At 45.9% G+C, this 21,144-nt stretch overlaps 1 protein-coding gene across 3 annotated transcripts in view; it reads left to right on the top strand.

Annotated features, from left to right (window-relative positions):
* The window catches only part of ZZEF1 (zinc finger ZZ-type and EF-hand domain containing 1), a 404,243-nt gene that overhangs the window by 335,061 nt on the left and 48,038 nt on the right, over nucleotides 1-21,144 (top strand). For all 3 annotated transcript variants that reach the window (XM_063953702.1, XM_063953701.1, XM_063953700.1), the window contains exons 45-48: nucleotides 1,288-1,461; nucleotides 8,534-8,634; nucleotides 17,409-17,544; nucleotides 18,383-18,742. In XM_063953702.1, coding sequence (XP_063809772.1) covers nucleotides 1,288-1,461; nucleotides 8,534-8,634; nucleotides 17,409-17,544; nucleotides 18,383-18,742 — 771 coding nt within the window. The remainder of the gene's footprint in view (nucleotides 1-1,287; nucleotides 1,462-8,533; nucleotides 8,635-17,408; nucleotides 17,545-18,382; nucleotides 18,743-21,144) is intronic.

Raw genomic sequence — 21,144 nt, 5'->3', positions numbered from 1 at the left:
CCAGATTTGATGTCAGACATCCGCCCTCCAAACGCCTGGACATGCCTGCGTTCGGTGAGTAGACGCCCCGGAACGCCTCCCTGCTGTCAATCTTCTTGCGATCGTGTTAGCCATCACTTTCTTCTTTATTCTGGTCGCTGCCCGGCGACAGCTGTCGTCGGATAACGCCGCGCGGGCGCAATGCGGCCGCAGCACATGCGCAATTCCGACCCGTTCGCACAGCAGTGATGGACCGCTGCATGCGAACGGGTCGGAATGACCCCCTTTGTGCACTGCAGGGGGGGCAGATATAACACGTGCAGAGAGAGTTAGATTTGGGTGGGGTGTGTTCAAACTGAAATCTAAATTGCAGTGTAAAAATAAAGCAGCCAGTATTTACCCTGCACAGAAACAATATAACCCACCCAGATCTAACTCCCTCTGCACATGTTATATCTACCCCACCTGCAGTGCACATGGTTTTGCCCATTAGCTAACAAATTTGCTGCTGCAATCAGATCTGAATTACCCCCTGTGTCACCGCACACTCTCTTCCAGTCTTTGGCAGAGCAGCACTTATGGGCCCTACACACTGGTCGATACCAGTGAAAGATATGAACGACCTTGCTCATTAATGAACGAGATACCGTTCATATCTTTCGGTGTGTAGGCAGCAGCGATGAACAATGCACGGCCCCGCGCTCGTTCATCGCTGGTGCCGGCTCGATTAAATATGCAGGCCAATATGGACAATCTCGTCCATATTAGCATGCAGTGCTATGGAGCCAGGTGACCTGCACCTCCCCCGGGTCGCCTATCGGCCGGTCGCTAGGTGTTTAGGGCCCTTTACAGAGATTAATTTTTCATCAGGTTTAAAATATTTTGACATAACCAGGCAATCAAGATTAGATGAAGCCAGTGATTTGTGTAGGCGTACACACTACCACTGTCTAGCTAAATGGTTGGTAGGAGGTTGGATTGGATGAGAATTGGACAAGTGTGTACACAGAATTTGCTCTTTGACAATTTCTGTCTGTGAAAAATGGTGGGATAAATACAGGTCTAGTCAAATAGATTCCCCTATGTACAATTTAAGGTGTTTATAAACATTCTTTGTGTGATTTGCTAATATAGGGCAATTATAAAATCTGTGTAAACAGGAACTTAAGACTTTGAATTATGTCTATTTTAAAATGTTGTTTTTGCAATGTTTATTTACATGGTATTTAAGCTAAACAGTCTTATGTGATTGGTAACGTTGAGCTGATTGATAAACCTTGTAATAATGTTCTGTATTCATTGGTTCAGATCTTATCTATAATGCTGTATTCATCAAAGAAAGAAATGAGCACTGTATCTGAAAGAAAGGATTCAACATCGGAGAAGAAAGACAAAGAATTGGAATCGCCAACTGTTGATTTAGAGCAGAAAAAGCCTAATCCCTTAGAGGATCTTGATGAAGCCACAAAAAAATGTTTTCAGGTAAGAAAATGAACAAGGTGTTCCCATCAGATCCTTTGTGTATTATGGTATGTAAAACATTACTTATTTTAGCTCGCACCTCCATTACTGCTTACTGTGTTTTCTTCTTTTTCCCCATCTTCTCCTTGTTTTTTTTGTTTTGTGGTCCAGCATAGAAACAAATCGATTTTCCTGTAAGAGTATTGTGCCCGTTAGTGATACCTGCTTCCCCAGGATCACTTATTTTTTTAGGGAATTGCTTTGTCCAATTCTTGCCATCCACTAGGCTAGCTGGATTACAAGTGTGGCCTATTCAGTTTTAGACTTAGAAGACTCAGCTTTTCTCTTCTGGGACATGGGCATGTCCGATTCTCAGGAATCCTTGTCCAGGGCAAGAAGCTCAGGGCTGCCAAACTTGGTTATCCATAGATATTTTTGTGCTAAATTTGGATAATCACTATCCCTACATTGCATTGCAAACCCAGTTGGCACCAACAGCTGCTTAAACCCCATAGACAATGCTATAATCAAAGTGAGACCTGTTCCCCATACAGTTTGTAGACGTAATTCTTTTCTTATGCTAAAGGGCCTCAGTGATAAAATTACGAAGTAGCACTTTTAAAGTTGCCTTTAAAATCCAGCAGCCGAAGACATGGGGCAAATAAAAAAAATCACCATTTAGTAAATTTACTGTGTTGCACACTTCCTTCTTTTAAACAGCTTTTGTACAGTAGGTCCTTAATACTGTCTGTATTGGATCTTTCCAGGAATGTTAACGGTCTGTTGGCGCCTAATTTTCCTAAAATACAAGAATCCTCTTTCACCTATACTGTACACTTGAAGAAGGTTTCAGATGAACCTATGGAAATGCCCTCATTGAGAGGATTGCAAGACTAGTGAATTGTACAAAATGGGAGCCTAGACAGCAGCCAATTTGAAATGGAGTATCTCCCTTCATTTGTGTTTGCTGTCTCATCGGAGTGGTTCAACCATGCTGAGACAAAAGTCTACGCTTGTACTTCTTCTTTACTAAGCAATCTCATTGACAAGATACAGAAGGCCCAAGAGCATCATTTAAGTAATGTACTCTGGGGCTTAAGGCTGGAAATTGAGAAATCTTGAAAGTTGTGGCATAAACTAATTTCTCTTATGTCCTAGAGGATACTGGGGTCCATTTAGTACTATGGGGTATAGACTGGTCCACTAGGAGCCATGGACACTTTAAGAATTTGATCGTGTGGGCTGGCTCCTCCCTCTATGCCCCTCCTACCAGACTCAGTTTAGAAAATGTGCCCGGAGGAGCCGGTCACGCTGAAGGAAGCTCCTGAAGAGTTTTCTGCAATTATTTTCTCTGTTCTTTTCAGGCACCAGCCTGCCTGCTTCGTGTGACTTGGGAGAGGGGGGGGGGGGGGAGACAACCTCTTGAAGGATTAATGGTCCCGTACCTCGCTGACAGGGCACTGAGCTCCTGAGGGAACTATTCACAAGCCCGCCACGGCGAGCGTACATTCCCGTAGCACACCGCCACCCCTAACAGAGCCAGAAGAATGAAGAGTGAATACTGAGCCAGCGTCCCGGTTAGCGGGGAACCGGCCATTATGGTGGCACGAGGGTATGGAGACGCACGGCTTCTAAATGGGACGGAATGCGTGTTCAGACACAGTACACGACTGCTTCTCCGTACACTGTACACAGTACCCAAACTGGCAAACACAGCCTTAAAACGATTCTGCTCCATTTTAAGCACACAAATTACCTCAGCCAGTATAAAAAAGCGGGAAGACCGCGTGCCATTGAAGGGGCGGGGCTTAACTATGAGAGGATCCAGCAGCTCACCAGTGCCATTTTCCCTCTGCAGTGGACACAGACGCTGACTGACAGGGACGCGCAGCTCCTCCAGTGTGACTCCAAATTACCTCAGCGGTACCAGGGGGTCATAGCAGAGGGGGAGCAACTACTAGTGTACTAAGTCCCGTATCGGGGTATTTAGTCTGCGACCCAGCTAATCTTGGCATTAGCGGTAAGGGCGCGGTGAGGGCTGGCTCCAAAATACTCTGTGTCTCCCTGAAGGGCTTTTTGTGGGTTATTTGTGCTTAACCTTTTCCTGTGTGTGTGTGCTCGGTCACATTACATTATGTCAGGCAAAGAGTGTGTGTCTTCTACAGCAGAGTGTTCCTCTTCACCAAGGGGCTCACTACTGGGTACTCGGTGCTCACAGAATAGCGGGGCTGAACCGGAGTGGGTTAATTCTCTTAAAGGCATGATCTCCACTCTTTCTACAAAATTGTCCCGCAATGAGAAAGAGACACAATACTTAAAACAGACTGTGGATGAGTTTATGAACAGCGACTCAGTCTCCAAAACAGCATCTCAGTCCCCTTCCATTTGTCCGCAAAAGCGATCTTTGGCCCATATCCTGCAATCTGACGCTGACGGGTCAGACTTGGAGGAGGGTGAGGTAGACTTGGAGGGGGGGATGTGGCTCTGTCACAGGGAATAGAGGCTATCAGAGATGTTCTGCATATTCCTGATAAGGTGTCAGAGGAGTGTGAGGAATCTTATTTTAATGTAAAAAAGAAGTCCTCAGTCACTTTTCCTGTGTCAAAGGAATTGAATACCCTGTTTGAAGAACCGTGGGTTAATCCTGATAAGAAATTTCAGTTTCCTAAAAGGTTACTCTAATCTTTTCCCTTTCCTCTGGAGGATAGAAAAAAATGGGAAAATCCACCAATAGTGGACGCATCAGTCTCTAGGCTGTCACGAAAAATTGTATTGCCTGTTCCTGGTGCAGCTTCCCTAAAAGACACGGCTGATCGTAAACTTGAGACTACACTGAAATCATTGTACACAGCTGCTGGGGTGGCCCAAAGACCCTCTATTGCATGTGCGTGGATCACAAAAGCCATTGCAAAATGGTCAGGTAACCTAATTGAGGGGTTAGATTCCTTGTCTAGGGGGGATGTTGTTTTACTCCTACAGCATATACAGGACTCTGCGAACTTTATGGTGGAAGCCATAAAAAAAAGAAAGGCTTGCTTAACACACGCACCACTGCTATGGCAGTGTCGGCAGACAGGGGCTTGTGGATACACCAGGGGACTGCTGACGCAGACTCCAGGAAAGGCATGGAAGGCCTATCAATCACAGGAGAGGCCTTGTTTGGAGATGAACTAGACAAATGGATATCCACAGCTACTGCGATTACGTCTACGTATCTTCCTTCCGCAGCCCCCCCTACTAAGAAGACTTATTCAGCTTCTAAGTTACAGTCCTTTTGGACGGCCAAGTTCAAGGGCAAATCCAGAGGTGCTTCTACATCCTCCAGCGGCGCAAGAGGTAAACCACGCAAACCAGCAACTGCAGGTGCTCAGGAACAGAGCTCAGGCTCTGCTTCCTCAAAGATTTCAGCATGACTGTGGACCGCAATGCCTTGAAGACTGTCAGGTGGGACCCCGCCTACAATTCTTCAGTCAGATCTGGTCACGTTCGTGCCAGGATCCCTGGGTCATAGATCTCATTTCCCAGGGCTACAGACTGGAGTTCCAAAAGCTCCCACCTCACAGAAATCAGGCTTGCCAGTTTCACAAGTGATTACAGCATGCCATCCAAAAACTGACACAAACTCAGGTCATTGTTACGGTTCCACCTCATCTGCTCAACAAGGGGTACTACGCCAACTTGTTCGTAGTACTGAAACCGGATGGTTTGGCAAGACCGATTCTGAACCTCAAGTCTTTGAACCCGTACTTAACGAGTGTTCATATTCAAGATGGAGTCTCTGAGAGCGGTAATCTCGGGTCTGGAGGAGGGGAGAATTCCTAGTGTCTCTGAATATCAAGGATGCGTACCTTCACATTCCAATATGACCGCCTCATCAGGCTTATCTGCGGTTTGGATTGCAGGACTGTCACTAACAGTTCCAGGCCCTGCCATTTGGTCTCTCCGCAGCACCGAGGGTGTTCACCAAGGTGATGGCAGAGATGATGCTTCTACTCCGCAAATAGGGAGTGAACGTAATTCTGTAGCTGGACGATCTCCTGATAAAAGCACTGTCCAGGGAAAGGTTGCTGGACAGCATTGGTCTCTCAACCAAACTCCTCCAGGATCACGGGTGGAATCTGAACCTTCCAAAGTCTCACCTAGAGCCAACAAGGAGGCTCCCATTTCTGGGAATGATACTGGACACGGAGTCGCAGAAAGTGTTCCTTCCGTTGGAGAAGGCATTGGTAATCCAGTCGATGGTTTGGGATGTCCTGAAGCCAACCAGGGTGTCTGTGCATTCGCCTTCTGGAAAAAATGGTGACCTCTTACGAGGCTCTTCAATACGGTAGATTTCACGCACGACCCTTCCAGCTCGATCCTTTGGACAAATGGTCCGGATCGCATCTTCATATGCACCAGAGGATCCGTCTGTCGCCAAAAGCCAGGATCTCCCTTCTGTGGTGACTACAGACTTCTCACCTCGTCGAGGGTCGGAGGTTCGGAATTCAGAACTGGATTCTGTTAACCACAGACGCAAGCCTCAGAGGTTGGGGAGCAGTCACCCAGGGGGTGCAGTTTCAAGGAAGATGGTCAAGTGAAAAAGTCGTCCTTCCATTCAACATTCTGGAACTCAGGGCCATATACAATGCCCTTCTGCAGGCCTCATATCCTCATATCTTCTTCAGGATCAAGCCATTCAGGTCCAGTCGGACAATGTGACGTACATAAACCGACAGGGCGGAACAAAAAGCAGAGCAGCAATGTCAGAGGTGTCAAGAATTCTCCTCTGGGCAGAAAGAAACGCTGTGGCGTTGTCAGCGGTCTTCATTCCGGGAGTAGATTGCTGAGGAAGTCTGCTTCCCAGTTGACACGACCTGCACCCGGGGGAGTGGGGCCTACACCCAGAAGTGTTCAGGTGCTTGACAAGTCGATGGGGATATCCACAGATCGACATGATGGCCTCTCATCTCAACAAGAAGCTCAAGCGGTATTGTTCCAGGTCGAGAGACCCACAGGCAGTGGCGGTGGACGCCTTGATGACTCCATGGGTCTATCTGATGGTGTACGTGTTTCCTCCACTTCCTCTGATCCCAAGAATTCTAAAGAGAATAAAAAGGGAAAGGGTTCAAGCAATATTCATTGCTCCGGACTGGCCAAGAAGGGCCTGGTAACGTGGACCTTCTGGAGATGCTCCTCGAAGATCCATGGCCTCTACCTCTTCGCAAGGATCTTCTGCAACAGGGCCTGTTCGTCTTTCAGGACTTACTGTGGCTACGTTTGACGGCATGGACATTGAACGGCTGATTTTAGCCAGGAGAGGGATCCCTCACAAGGTTCTCCCGACTATGATCCAAGCCAGGAAGGGGTTAACGTCTAAGCATTACCATCATATTTGGAAGAAATACGTCTCTTGGTGTAAGAGCAGAAATTATTCTGCGGTGGAATTTCATCTGGGACGTTTCCTGCTCTTTCTGAAGGCAGGCGTGGATGTGGGCCTGCGTCTGAGCTCCATAAAAGTCCAGATTTCGGACTTGTCCATTTTCTTTCAGAAACAATTGGCTTCTCTCCCTGAGGTCCAGACTTTCTTGAAAGGTGTTCTGCACATCCAACCTCCCTTTGTGCCTTCTTCAGCACCTTGGGATCTCAATGTGGTGCTGCAGTTCCTCCAATCGGACTGGTTTGAACCGTTCCAGGATGTGGACGTAAAATATCTTACGTGAAAGACCGTCACACTGTTGGCCGCGGCTTCAGCAAGATGTGTGTCAGAGCTGGAGGCTTTAGCTCACAAAAGTCCCTATTTAATTTTCCATGAGGACAGAGCTGAACTCAGAACTCGTCAGCAATTTCTTCCTAAGGTGGTGTCCGCATTTCACATCAACCAACCTATTGTGGTTCCTTTTGGAACCGACACCTCTGCTGTTTTGTCTTTGGATGCTGTGAGGGCTTTGAAGGTGTATGTAAAGCGAACAACTCGTCACAGAAAATCTGACTCGCTGTTTGTTCTTTATGATCCTAATAAAATTGAGTGTCCTGCTTCAAAGCAGTCCATTGCACGCTGGATCAGACTTACTATTCAACATGCTTATTCCACGGCAGGTTTGCTGTGTCCAAAATCTGTACAGGCCCACTCTACTAGGTCGGTGGGTTCTTCCTGGGCTGCTGCCCAGGGTGTCTCAGCTTTACAGCTCTGCCGAGCAGCTACTTGGTCAGGTTCTAACACGTTTGCTAAGTTCTACAAGTTCGATACTTTGGTCTCTGAGGACCTTCAGTTTGGTCAATCAGTTCTGCGGGAACCTCAGCACTCTCCCACCCGGTTTGGGAGCTTTGGTACATCCCCATGGTACTAAATGGACCTCAGTATCCTCTAGGACGTAAGAGAAAATAGGATTTTACCTACCGGTAAATCCTTTTCTCGTAGTCCGTAGAGGATACTGGGCGCCCGCCCAGTGTTTCGTTCTTCCTGCACTGTTACTTGGTTAAATAATGTTGGTTCAGCCGTTGCTGTTCCTGTTTCAAGTTTGGTTAGCTTGGCTTTCCTCTTGTTGTGTGTGTTTGTTCGGAATCTCACCACTAACCTTATCTATCCTTCTCTCAAAGTATGTCCGCACAGTTTCCTAGGCTGAGTCTGTTAGGAGGGGCATAGAGGGAGGAGCCAGCCCAAACTATCAAATTCTTAAAGTGCCCATGGCTCTTAGTGGACCCGTCTTTACCCCATGGTACTAAATGGACCCCAGTATCCTCTACGGACTACGAGAAAAGGATTTACCGGTAGGTAATTTAAAATCCTATTTTCTATCTCTACCCACATATAAATGCTTATATATAGCACTGTTTTCCTGGCTAATATCTGAATTCTTTGTAACGTGTATTCACATGGACCAAAGGGAAATTTTGCTGTTCTTGCTACAAATTAATGCAGTTAAGCCATTGTTAATATCTGCAAATGGTATTCTGTGTGAGCCTAAAACAGCATATCAGAAAATGTATATTTATATCTTTTTTTTTTTTATTCTATTAGTTTTTTTTGTTATGTTTTTGTTAACCAATAATATTTCTCACCTTTAATTATTTTTCCCTGCACAAAATATATATTTATTTTTTTCCTCATGAGGTAATACATGAAACCCACAATGTACCGTTACACATCCTTCGGGCCATATTTGAGTTGGAAATGAAGAGTACAGACTCCTTCCTTGAAAAGGTCAACAAAAGGTAAAGTATTAGTCACATTCATATATATATATATATATATATATATATGTATATATATATATATATATATGGCATATCTTCAGTGCTAATGATAAGGAGTTTCAAGGGGAGATTTAACAAACCTAAAGCCTAGTACACACGGGGACATGTGGGGGGAGATGTGTGCTGAGCGATCTAGCACAGACCGCTCAGCACACATCTCTCCCCCCGCTCAGCACAGAAAATGAGAAAGAGGGGGGGGATGAGAGGCTGCACTCATTTCACCCAGAGGTGAAATGAGCGACCTGCTAGATTGTGCCTGCATGCACAATCTAGGACCGGCAATAGTGACGCGCGGCCCGCGCATCCCCACACACGGAGCGATGTGTTCATTTCTAAGAAATCTAGTCAGATTGCTTAAAAATTAAGTGAACAAAATCCATTCTTGCATCCAATTTTACATTGAACAAGCAACTGGTTTTAGCTTCGTATGCTGAAATGCAATACAAATTGCTACACAGAGCCTACTACACCCCTAGGCTTCGTTTTTTGACGGGTGCTACTGACAACTCGAACTGTTTTAAGTGCACTGCCCCTGAGGCTGATATAGTGCACTGCATGTGGGACTGCCCAGTGGTAATGGCCTTTTCGGCGGAAGTTCAGTCTTTTCTTGCTAATGAATTAAAAATATATTTTTCTCTATCGTCCTAGTGGATGCTGGGGTTCCTGAAAGGACCATGGGGAATAGCGGCTCCGCAGGAGACAGGGCACAAAAGTAAAGCTTTTCCGATCAGGTGGTGTGCACTGGCTCCTCCCCCTATGACCCTCCTCCAGACTCCAGTTAGATTTTGTGCCCGGCCGAGAAGGGTGCAATTCTAGGTGGCTCTCCTAAAGAGCTGCTTAGAGAAAGTTTAGCTTAGGTTTTTTATTTTACAGTGAGTCCTGCTGGCAACAGGATCACTGCAACGAGGGACTGAGGGGAGAAGAAGTGAACTCACCTGCGTGCAGGATGGATTGGCTTCTTGGCTACTGGACATCAGCTCCAGAGGGACGATCACAGGTACAGCCTGGATGGTCACCGGAGCCGCGCCGCCGGCCCCCTTGCAGATGCTGAAGTTAGAAGAGGTCCAGAATCGGCGGCTGAAGACTCTGACAGTCTTCTAAAGGTAGCGCACAGCACTGCAGCTGTGCGCCATTTTCCTCTCAGCACACTTCACACGCTGTCACTGAGGGTGCAGGGCGCTGGGGGGGGGCGCCCTGGGAGGCAAATGTAAACCTATATACTGGCTAAAAATACCTCACATATAGCCCCCAGAGGCTATATGGAGATATTTAACCCCTGCCAAACTTCACTAAAGAGCGGGAGACGAGCCCGCTGGAAAAGGGGCGGGGCCTATCTCCTCAGCACACAGCGCCATTTTTTCTCTCACAGAAAGGCTGGAGAGAAGGCTCCCAGGCTCTCCCCTGCACTGCACTACAGAAACAGGGTTTAAACAGAGAGGGGGGCACTAATTGGCGATATAAATATATATATAAAGATGCTATTAGGGAGAAACACTTATATAAGGTTGTCCCTATGTAATTATAGCGTTTTTTGGTGTGTGCTGGCAAACTCTCCCTCTGTCTCTCCAAAGGGCTAGTGGGGTCCTGTCCTCTGTCAGAGCATTCCAGGTGTGTGTGCTGTGTGTCGGTACGTGTGTGTCGACATGTATGAGGACGATGTTGGAGGAGGCGGAGAAATTGCCTGTAATGGTGATGTCACTCTCTAGGGAGTCGACACCGGAATGGATGGCTTATTTAGGGAATTACGTGAAAATGTCAACACGCTGCAAGGTCGGTTGACGACATGAGACGGCCGACAAACAATTAGTACCGGTCCAGGCGTCTCAGAAACACCGTCAGGGGTTTTTAAAAAAATGCCCATTTACCTCAGTCGGTCGACACAGACACAGACAGGGACACTGAATCCAGTGTCGACGGTGAATAAACAAACGTATTCCTCATTAGGGCCACACGTTAAGGGCAATGAAGGAGGTGTTACATATTTCTGATACTACAAGTACCACAAAAAAGGGTATTATGTGGGAGTGAAAAAACTACCTGTAGTTTTTCCTGAATCAGATAAAATAAAATGAAGTGTGTGATGATGCGTGGGTTTACCCCGATAGCAAATATTGGCGTTATACCCTTTCCCGCCAGAAGTTAGGGCGCGTTGGGAAACACCCCTTAGGGTGGATAAGGCGCTCACACGCTTATCAAGTGGCGTTACCGTCTCCAGATACGGCCGCCCTCAAGGAGCCAGCTGATAGGCAGCTGGAAAAATATCCTAAAAAGTATATACACACATACGGTGGTTATACTGCGACCAGCGATCGCCATCAGCCTGGAGATGCAGTGCTGGGTTGGCTTGGTCGAATTCCCTGACTAAAAATATTTTATTGATATAGAGCATTTAATAGGATGCATTCTATATATATGTATGCGAGATGCACAGAGGGATATTTGCACTCTGGCATCAAGATAAGTGCGTTGTCCATATCTCCCAGAAGATGTCATGGACACGACAGTGGTCAGGTGATACAGATCCCATACGGCACATGGAAGTATTGCCGTATAAAGGGAAGGAGTTATTTGGGGTCGGTCCATCGGACCTGGGGGCCACGGCTACAGCTGGGAAATCCAACCTTTTTACCCCAAGTTACATCTCAGCAGAAAAAGACACTGTCTTTTCAGCCTCAATCCTTCCGTTTCCCATGTGGGCAAGCGGGCAAAAGGCCAGTCGTATCTGCCCAGACATAGAGGAAAGGGAAGTAGACTGCAGCAGGCAGCCCCTTCCCAGGAAAAGAAGCCCTCCACCGCGTCTGCCAAGTCCTCAGCGTGACGCTGGGGCCGTGCAAGCGGACTCAGGTGAGGTGGGGGGGTAGTCTCAAGAGTCTCAGCGCGCAGTGGGATCACTCGCAAGTTGACCCCTAGATCGTACAAGTATTATCCCAGGGGTACAGATTGGAGAGTCGAGACATTTTTTCCTCGCAGGTTCCTGAAGCCTGCTTTACCAACGGCTCCCTCCGACAGGGAGGCAGTATTGGGAAAAAATTCACAAGCTGTATTTCCAGCAGGTGATAATCAAAGTACCCCTCCTACAACAAGGAAAAGGGTATTAGTCTTCCACACTATATTGTGGTACTGAAGCCAGACGGCTTGGTGAGACATAGTCTAAATCTGAAATCTTTGAACACTTACATAAAAAGGTTCAAATCAAGATGGAGTCACTCAGAGCAGTGATAGAGAACCGGAAAAAAGGGGACTATATGGTGTCCCTGGACATCAAGGATTACCTCCATGTCCAAATTTGCCCTTCTCAACAAGGGTACCTCTGGTTCGTGATACAGAACTGTCAATATCAGTTTCAGACGCTGCCGTTGAATTATCCACGGCACCCCGGGCCTTTACCAAGGTAATGGCCGAAAAGATGATTCTTAAAAGAAGAAAGGCATCTTAATTATCCCTTACTTGGACGATATCCTGAAAGGGGCAAGTTTCCAGAGAACAGTTGGAGGTCGGAAAAGAACTATCTAAAGTAGTTCTACGACAGCACGAGTGGATTCTAAATATTCCATAAATCGCAGCTGTTTTCCGATGATACGTCTGCTGTTCCTAGGAATGATTCTGGGCATAGTCCAGAAAGAGGTATTTCTCCTGGAGGGGAAAGCCAGGGAGTTATCCGACCTAGTCAGAAACCTCCTAAAACCAGGCCAAGTATCAGTGCATCAATGCACAGGAGTCCTGGGAAAAATGGTGGCTTCTTACGAAGCGATTCCATTCGGCAGATCTCACGCAAAAACTTTTCAGGGGGATTTGCGGGACGAATGGTCCGGATCGCATCTTCAGATGCATCAGCGGATAACCCTGTCTCCAAGGACAAGGGTGTCTCTTCTGTGGGGGCTGCAGAGTGCTCATCTTCTAGAGGGCAGCACATTCAGCATTCAGGACTGTGTTCTGGTGACCACGGATGCCAGCCTGAGAGGCTGGGGAACAGTCACACAGGGAAGAAATTTCCAAGGAAGTGTGGTCAAGTCTGGAGATTTCTCTCCACATGAATATACTGGAGCTAAGGGCAATTTACGATGCTCTGAGCCTAGGAAGACCTCTGCTTCAAAGTCAACCGGTGCTGATCCAGTAGGACATCATCATGGCAGTCGCCCACGTAAACAGACGGGGCGGCACAAGAAGCAGGAGGGCAATGACAGCAAGGATTCTTCGCTGGGCGAAAAATCATGTGATAACACTGTCAGCAGTGTTCATTCCGGGAGTGGACAACTAGGAAGATTTCCTCAGCATGAATGAATTCCACCCGGAAAAGTGGGAACTTCATCTGGAAGTTTCCACATGTTTGTAAACCGTTGGGAAAGACCAAAGGTGGTTATGATGGCGTCCCACATGAAGCGCCAGGTCTAGAGACCCTCAGGCAATAGCTGGGACGCTCTGGTAACACCGTGGGTGTACCAGTCGGTGTATGTGTTCCCTCCTCTGCCTTTCATACCCAGTGTATGGAGAATGATAGGAAGGAGAGGAGTAAGAACTATACTCGTGGCTCCGGTTTGGCCAAGAAGAACTTGGTACCCGGAACTTCAAGAGATACTAGAAAGGATCTTGATTCAGCAAGAATCATGTCTGTTCCATGACTTACCGCAGCCGCGTTGACGGGTGAACGCCGGATCCTAAGGGAAAAAGGCATTCCGGAAGAGGTCATCCCTACCCTGGTCAGAGCCAGGAAGGAGGTGACCGCACAACATTATCACTGCTTAGGTGAAAATGTGTTCCATGGTGTGAGGCCAGGAAGGCTCCACGGAAGAATTTCAACTAGGTTAATTCCTACATTTCCTGCAAACAGGAGTGTATATGGGTCTCAAATTGGGGTCCATTAAGGTTCAAATTTCGACCGGTCGATTTTCTTCCAGAAAGAAATTGGCTTCAGTTCCTGAAGTCCAGAAGTTGTTAAGGGAGTACTGCATATACAACCCCCTTTTTGATGTCTCCAGTGGCACTGGGCGATCTCAACGTAGTTTGGGATTCCTAAAATCACATTGGTTTTAACAACTCAAATCTGTGGATTTGATATATCTCACATGGAAAGCGACCATGCTGTTGGTCCTGACCTCGGCCAGGCGAGTGTCAGAATTGGCGGCTTTATCTCACAAAGCCATATCTGATTGTCCATTCGGACAGAGCAAAGCTGTGGACTCGTCCCCAGTTTCTCCCTAAGGTGGTGTCAGCGTTTCACCTGAACCAGCTTATTGTGGTACCTGCGGCTACTAGGGACTTGGAGGACTCCAAGTTGCTGGATGTTGTCAGGGCCCTGAAAATATAGTTTCCAGGTCGGCTGGAGTCAGGAAATCTGACTTGCTGTTTATCCTGTATGCACCCAACAAGCTGGGTGCTCCTGCTTCTAAGCAGACTATTGCTCGTTGGATTTGTAGTACAATTCAGCTTGCACATTCTGTGGCAGGCTTGCCACAGCAAAAAAAAAATATGTAAATGCCCATTCCACAAGGAAGGTGGGCTCATCTTGGGCGGCTGCCCGAGGGGTCTCGGCATTACAACTCTGCCGAGCAGCTACGTGGTCGGGGGAGAACACGTTTGTAAAATTCTACAAATTTGATACCCTGGCAAAAAGAGGACCTGGAGTTCTCTCATTCGGTGCTGCAGAGTCATCCGCACTCTCCCGCCCGTTTGGGAGCTTTGGTATAATCCCCATGGTCCTTTCAGGAACCCCAGCATCCACTAGGACGATAGAGAAAATAAGAATTTACTTACCGATAATTCTATTTCTCGGAGTCCGTAGTGGATGCTGGGCGCCCATCCCAAGTGCGGATTATTCTGCAATACTTGTACATAGTTATTGTTACAAAAATCGGGTTATTGTTGTAGGAAGCCGTCTTTCAGAGGCTCCTTTTGTTATCATACTGTTAACTGGGTTTAGATCACAAGTTGTACGGTGTGATTGGTGTGGCTGGTATGAGTCTTACCCGGGATTCAAAATTCCTCCCTTATTGTGTACGCTCGTCCGGGCACAGTACCTAACTGGAGTCTGGAGGAGGGTCATAGGGGGAGGAGCCAGTGCACACCACCTGATCGGAAAAGCTTTACTTTTGTGCCCTGTCTCCTGCGGAGCCGCTATTCCCCATGGTCCTTTCAGGAACCCCAGCATCCACTACGGACTCCGAGAAATAGAATTATCGGTAAGTAAATTCTTATTTTCAATACATAAGTCCTGGGCTTTATGGAATGATCACTCCCCCTCTCTTCGTTTATCGAAAGGTGTACGACTTTTGCTAGCTAGAGTTGCTGTTGTGTCTAAAAAAAAATCAATCTTGTCACAGTGGATTAAGGCCGACCCCATCCCGATATCCATTATGACTAGTCGTTTATAATTTCTCTACAAAATGGATTGGATTGAATGTTCATTGGATGCAGAAACTAGAGCTCCAAAGTTTTTTGAAGTCTGGCTACCCTATTTGGTCACCTTACCGCTAACTACTAGGGAAAAAGTTTGTCAGGTGTATGGTTAACAACATGGTACAATATGGAGGTATTAGAGAAAGGTGTTCTCCTCTTATTTAGTATGCATTGTCTCTTCTGGTATTGTATGCTTTACCCTTTTCATTATTGATTATATGTCCACTATGTTTTCACCTGCTATAGATGTATGCTATAGACTGTATTACCAGTTTGGCTCCATGTCGTACTCTCATATGTTACCTGTGTTTTATGTTTCAATAAACACATTTAAAAAAAATTTTTTAAGTGAACATCGCTCCGTGTGTACCCCCTTAAAGAGAAGAAGTGGAAGTGTTGTCCATATCAACCAAATCAAATTCTAGCTATCTGTTTATAGAATGTTCTATCAGGAGAGCACAACCTTTTCTCTAGGGGCTGCATTGGGAGATCGTACTCTTTTAAAAAGGCCACAATAAAAATTTACTTAAACATGTAAAATATTTACCATTTATTAGTGAAAGAGGGCTTGCAGCATTATTAAAAAGTCCATGATGCGCCACCATGATGGGTGTGGCCATCTTATGTAGCAAAACATTCCCCTTTCCCCCTGTAGCAACACATTTCTTCACCTTTGCAGCAATACCATCACAAAACTATAGAAACTTGTCCTCCTGCATTGCCTCTGTACTCGCTATTTTGCACCCACTACTGTAAGACCATTAGTGGTGCCATTAAACAAACCCCAGCTATGGAAACCCACCCACCCCCACCCCAACTGTATACTAAACTCCAACTTCGCCATACCTTATAAACCCCGAACAGCCAAACACTCCTCTATCTACAGATGTGTCCACCTACATCTGGCTTCCTGGCACGTTAAACAGCCTTTCTAGTAACACCATGCAGTGGCATGACTAGGTAGCACCGAGCGTCTTTTTGGTGCAACTTTTTCTATTAAAATGTGTATTATTCGCAAAACTATAGGACGCACCAGCAGCTTTTGCTGATTAAAATGATATACGGCATGCCTATATTCTGTGTGCAATCACGGCTGTATCTGCATACGAAATGCTACGCTACAGTGTTTTCTAGGTACACTCTGTAATGTAGTGTTGTGTATGCAGATACAGGCGTCGTGGCACAGTGAGCGGCATATTGAGGCTGGATGTTTGAGGACACGTATGTAGGCCCCCACACAAGCTCCACCAAGCCCACCTGGAATAACAAAAGACTATAACAAACCAGCAGAGCTGGGCAGGCACGCAGGGACAGACCAGAATGCATACAGCAGACCAAACAGAAAGAGCTCTGCAAATATCTAGAGAACATTAACCTCAAAACTGATCATAACCGGTAAGTACCCAAGCAAAGGAGGATGATTTTCTTTTTTGCTTCAGACATGTAAATGAAAGTGAGCTTATGTGCCTTGAATGCAAAACCTTGCTTTAGAGTCCAGTCTGGTTCTGACATGGGAGTGAAAATAAATTAAAAAGTTATCTTATACACAGTAGAAAGCAGACAGTTGATGTTGACAGGCAAATAAGGAAATCTCTGTATTTCCTTAACTTATGTTTTAAATGAAATTAATTTGCTAAATTCATTTTTGCTTATTCCATTAGGTAATGTCTCACCTCCTTCCTTAGTATCAGGTGCAGAAAATAATAATGAACACAGCATTAAAAAATAAACAGCACCACGGTAGCAGCCCATTCTGGGGCTCCCATTATGTTCACATATAATTAGATTGAGGGTCGCAGATTGTTCAGGGCTATATCTGGAGTCTGGTTGGTTGCTATAGGCCACACCTCCACTTTACAAGGTTTGATCAGTTCTTCCTTCAGTGAGTATATGAAATTTATTTAGCACATAATTCTTGTTTTAGAGCAGTACTGTATATGTATTTTATTTATTCTGCTATAACAGACTTTAGGAGGGATTTACTAACCTCCTCTGGTACATTCCACCAAACATCGCATTGATATTAATTGCATATGTAACAACATATGCGATTAGTACCTCAAATAACAGCTCTCCTAATAAGAGCTATCTTTTGCAATCAGTGCCGGTCACTGGACTTTTGGGTTTATGACCCAGAAGTCCATCTGCGCATGCGCAGAGTGACCCAGTTTGGTTTAGTATATCCTGCCCACTATGTTTCCACTCTGTTTATAAATGGCATTTTAGCATCTATGTTATTTTAATGCTGTCCAATTTGTATGGGGACACCAACAGAGTACAAAATGAAGTGGTTTACTAGGAAAGTTAAGAACTAGTTTTTAATCCTATTTTCTTTAAAGATTTGATGAAAACTCTGGTGTAATCGATGAGAGAGTCAAGAAGATGGCACAAAAATGGCAGCCTCTCAAGTCTTTAAAACAAGAGGAACAACTGTTGAATGTGACAGACACCGATATGATCATCCCGCCCTGCCTGGTGTGTCTTACTGTGATAATGTCTGTGATACAAAGTGTTATGGATTAAAAACAGATAGTCAAGTTTAGCAGTTGTCTAGATGCTTTAGTCATAACTAGATTATAGCTGATATACTGTTTATTTTACAGTAACAGCAGTGCCACTCCATTTAAGGGAGAGAATTGCTTGTATGAGGTGATCCTGATATCTGTTTTAGTTTTAATGATGGTTTAGCCATTTAGGCCCCCATTTATCAAACCTTAGAGAGTGATAAATAGCACGGTGATAAAGTACCAGCCAATTAGCTCCTAACTTCCATGTCACAGGCTGTGTTTTAAAAATGACAGCTGGGAGCTGATTGGCTGGTACTTTATCACCGTGGTATTTATCACTCTGCAAGGCTTGATAAACCTGGGCCTTAGTTACAGAACATGTTCACGTGAGTTATTTGACATAAGTGACTTCAAAGGTCTCCAAGTATAAATGATCAAATTTTACAGAATATAGTTTATATGTTCAAAGATATCCGTATGAATGCTACTAAGTAATATCTGTATTTAACAGTGAGTTCTGGTGTCATCACTTCAGTGCTCAGTAGGGAAAACCTTTGTGTATCGGGAATTGTGCACCCCCCTATTGGATATTATTCAAGTCGCCTAGGATTTCTGTGAACTATTAGAAAGCCATTGGTTTGCAACCTCATTGTGCTACATGGGCACACAACTTGGTGACATCTAATATCTATACATTGGTCCACTAAAGAGAAGCAGAAGAATGATTTGACATAAATAGCTAGTCAAATGCCATGAGATTGAGAAACTGGAATAAAGATCCTTTTACTTTTTTTGCTGTTTTGCAGTTGAAACCTGTGCAATGTGAAAAAGCCACAGATGAGTCCAACCCAGTCAGCCAAAAACTTATTGTTACAAGTGAAAGTGACCTTCAGCTCAGCTATGCCAAGCAAAGGCGCACCAAGAGCTCCATTCTCCTCCGCAAGGAGCTTGACTCACGCAGTAAAATAGCATTACGGGATTACCTGTACCATGTGAATGAGGCTACAACTGTAATATATGCTCGACATGTTCTGGCATCACTGTTGGCTGAATGGCCTGGTGGTGTTCCACTAAATGAAGATATACTGGAGCTAAGTGGACCACCACACATCACCTACATTTTAAACATGCTAATGCATCTGGAAGAAAAGCAGTTATGGGAGAAGGTAATACCACTTTATTAACCTGCTATTGCTGACTAAGGGGTACATTTACTAAGCAGTGATAAGAGCGGAGAAGTGAGCCAGTGGAGAAGTTGCCCATGGCAACCAATCAGCACTGAAGTAACATCTATAATTTGCATACTATAAAATGATACAGAGCTGCTGATTGGTTGATGGGGAAATTTCTCCACTGGCTCACTTCTCCGCTCTTATCACTGCTTAGTAAATGTACCCCTAAATCTAATCTAGAGCATTTTTGCTGCAGTTATGAAGGCTTTCACAAGGGTTGTAGATCCATTGTTGGATATAGGCAGATGCTCTGCTTGGGGCACTACATCCCAGTCAGTGTTTGTAGCTTTGTGTTTTCTCATCTATAGGTATGTACTTTTACGTTGTGCACTGCTCTGCCTTACTGTTGCAGTATTTTAGGAGGACTTATTTCATAAAAAAAAAGTTTGCCCTAAGTTATATTCCCTGATCAGTCTCCATACTCAAGGATGCTAATTATTGTGAGGTCTCTGTCCATAATGGCTAAAAAGACCCTTTTCTCTGACGTCCTAGTGGATGCTGGGAACGCCGTAAGGACCATGGGGAATAGCGGCTCCGCAGGAGACTGGGCACAACTAAAGAAAGCTTTAGGACTACCTGGTGTGCACTGGCTCCTCCCACTATGACCCTCCTCCAGACCTCAGTTAGAATCTTGTGCCCGGCTGAGCTGGATGCACACTAGGGGCTCTCCTGAGCTCCTAGAAAGAAAGTATATTTAGGTTTTTTATTTTACAGTGAGATCTGCTGGCAACAGACTCACTGCAGCGAGGGACTAAGGGGAGAAGAAGCAAACCTACCTAACTGGTGGTAGCTTGGGCTTCTTAGGCTACTGGACACCATTAGCTCCAGAGGGATCGACCGCAGGAACCGGCCTTGATGTTCGGTCCCGGAGCCGTGCCGCCGGCCCCCTTACAGAGCCAGAAGCAAGAAGTGTTCCGGAAAATCAGCGGCAGAAGACTTCAGTCTTCACCAAGGTAGCGCACAGCACTGCAGCTGTACGCCATTGCTCCTCATGCACACCTCACACTCCGGTCACTGATGGGTGCAGGGCGCTGGGGGGGGGCGCCCTGAGCAGCAATATTAAGACCTTGGCTGGCAAAATAATCACAATATATAGTCCCAGAGGCTATATATGTGATAAATACCCCTGCCAGAATCCATAAAAAAGCGGGAGAAAAGTCAGCCGAAAAAGGGGTGGGGCTATCTCCCTCAGCACACTGGCGCCATTTTCTCTTCACAGTGCAGCTGGAAGATAGTTCCCCAGGCTCTCCCCTGTAGTTTTCAGGCTCAAAGGGTTAAAGAGAGGGGGGGGCACTAAATTTAGGCGCAATATTGTTTATACAAGCAGCTATTGGGGAAAATTCACTCAGTTATAGTGTTAATCCCTACATTATATAGCGCTCTGGTGTGTGCTGGCATACTCTCTCTCTGTCTCCCCAAAGGGCTTTGTGGGGTCCTGTCCTCAGTAAGAGCATTCCCTGTGTGTGTGCGGTGTGTCGGTACGGCTGTGTCGACATGTTTGATGAGGAGGCTTATGTGGAGGCGGAGCAGATGCCGATAAATGTGATGTCGCCCCTGTGGGGCCGACACCAGAGTGGATGGATAGGTGGAAGGTATTAACCGACAGTGTCAACTCCTTACATAAAAGGCTGGATGACGTAACAGCTGTGGGACAGCCGGCTTCTCAGCCCGCGCCTGCCCAGGCGTCTCAAAGGCCATCAGGGGCTCAAAAAACGCCCGTTACCTCAGATGGCAGACACAGATGTCGACACGGAGTCTGACTCCAGTGTCGACGAGGTTGAGACAAATACACAATCCACTAGGAACATCCGTTGCATGATCCCGGCAATAAAAAATGTGTTACACATTTCTGATATTAACCCAAGTACCACTAAAAAAAAAAAGGGTTTTATGTTTGGGGAGGAAAAGCAGGCAGTGTTTTGTTCCCCCATCAGATGAGTGAATGAAGTGTGTGAAAAAGCGTGGGTTCCCCCGATAAGAAACTGGTAATTTCTAAAAAGTTACTGATGGCGTACCCTTTCCCGCCAGAGGATAGGTTATGCTGGGAGATATCCCCTAGGGTGGATAAGGCGCTCACACGTTTGTCAAAAAAGGTGGCACTGCCGTCTTAGGATACGGCCACTTTGAAGGTACCTGCTGATAAAAAGCAGGAGGCTATCCTGAAGTCTGTATTTACACACTCCGGTACTAGACTGAGACCTGCAATTGCCTCAGCATGGATAGTGCTGCTGCAGCGTGGTCTGTGACCCTGTCAGACAGGGATACTATTTTACTAACATAAGAGCATATTAAAGACGTCGTCTTATATATGAGGGATGCACAGAGGGATATTTTGC

The sequence above is a fragment of the Pseudophryne corroboree genome, chromosome 2 (assembly GCF_028390025.1).
Source record: "Pseudophryne corroboree isolate aPseCor3 chromosome 2, aPseCor3.hap2, whole genome shotgun sequence".
In the NCBI taxonomy this organism is placed as follows: Eukaryota; Metazoa; Chordata; class Amphibia; order Anura; family Myobatrachidae; genus Pseudophryne; species Pseudophryne corroboree.
Note: the sequence above shows the minus strand (reverse complement) of the source record. Positions and strands in the feature narration are given on the sequence as shown.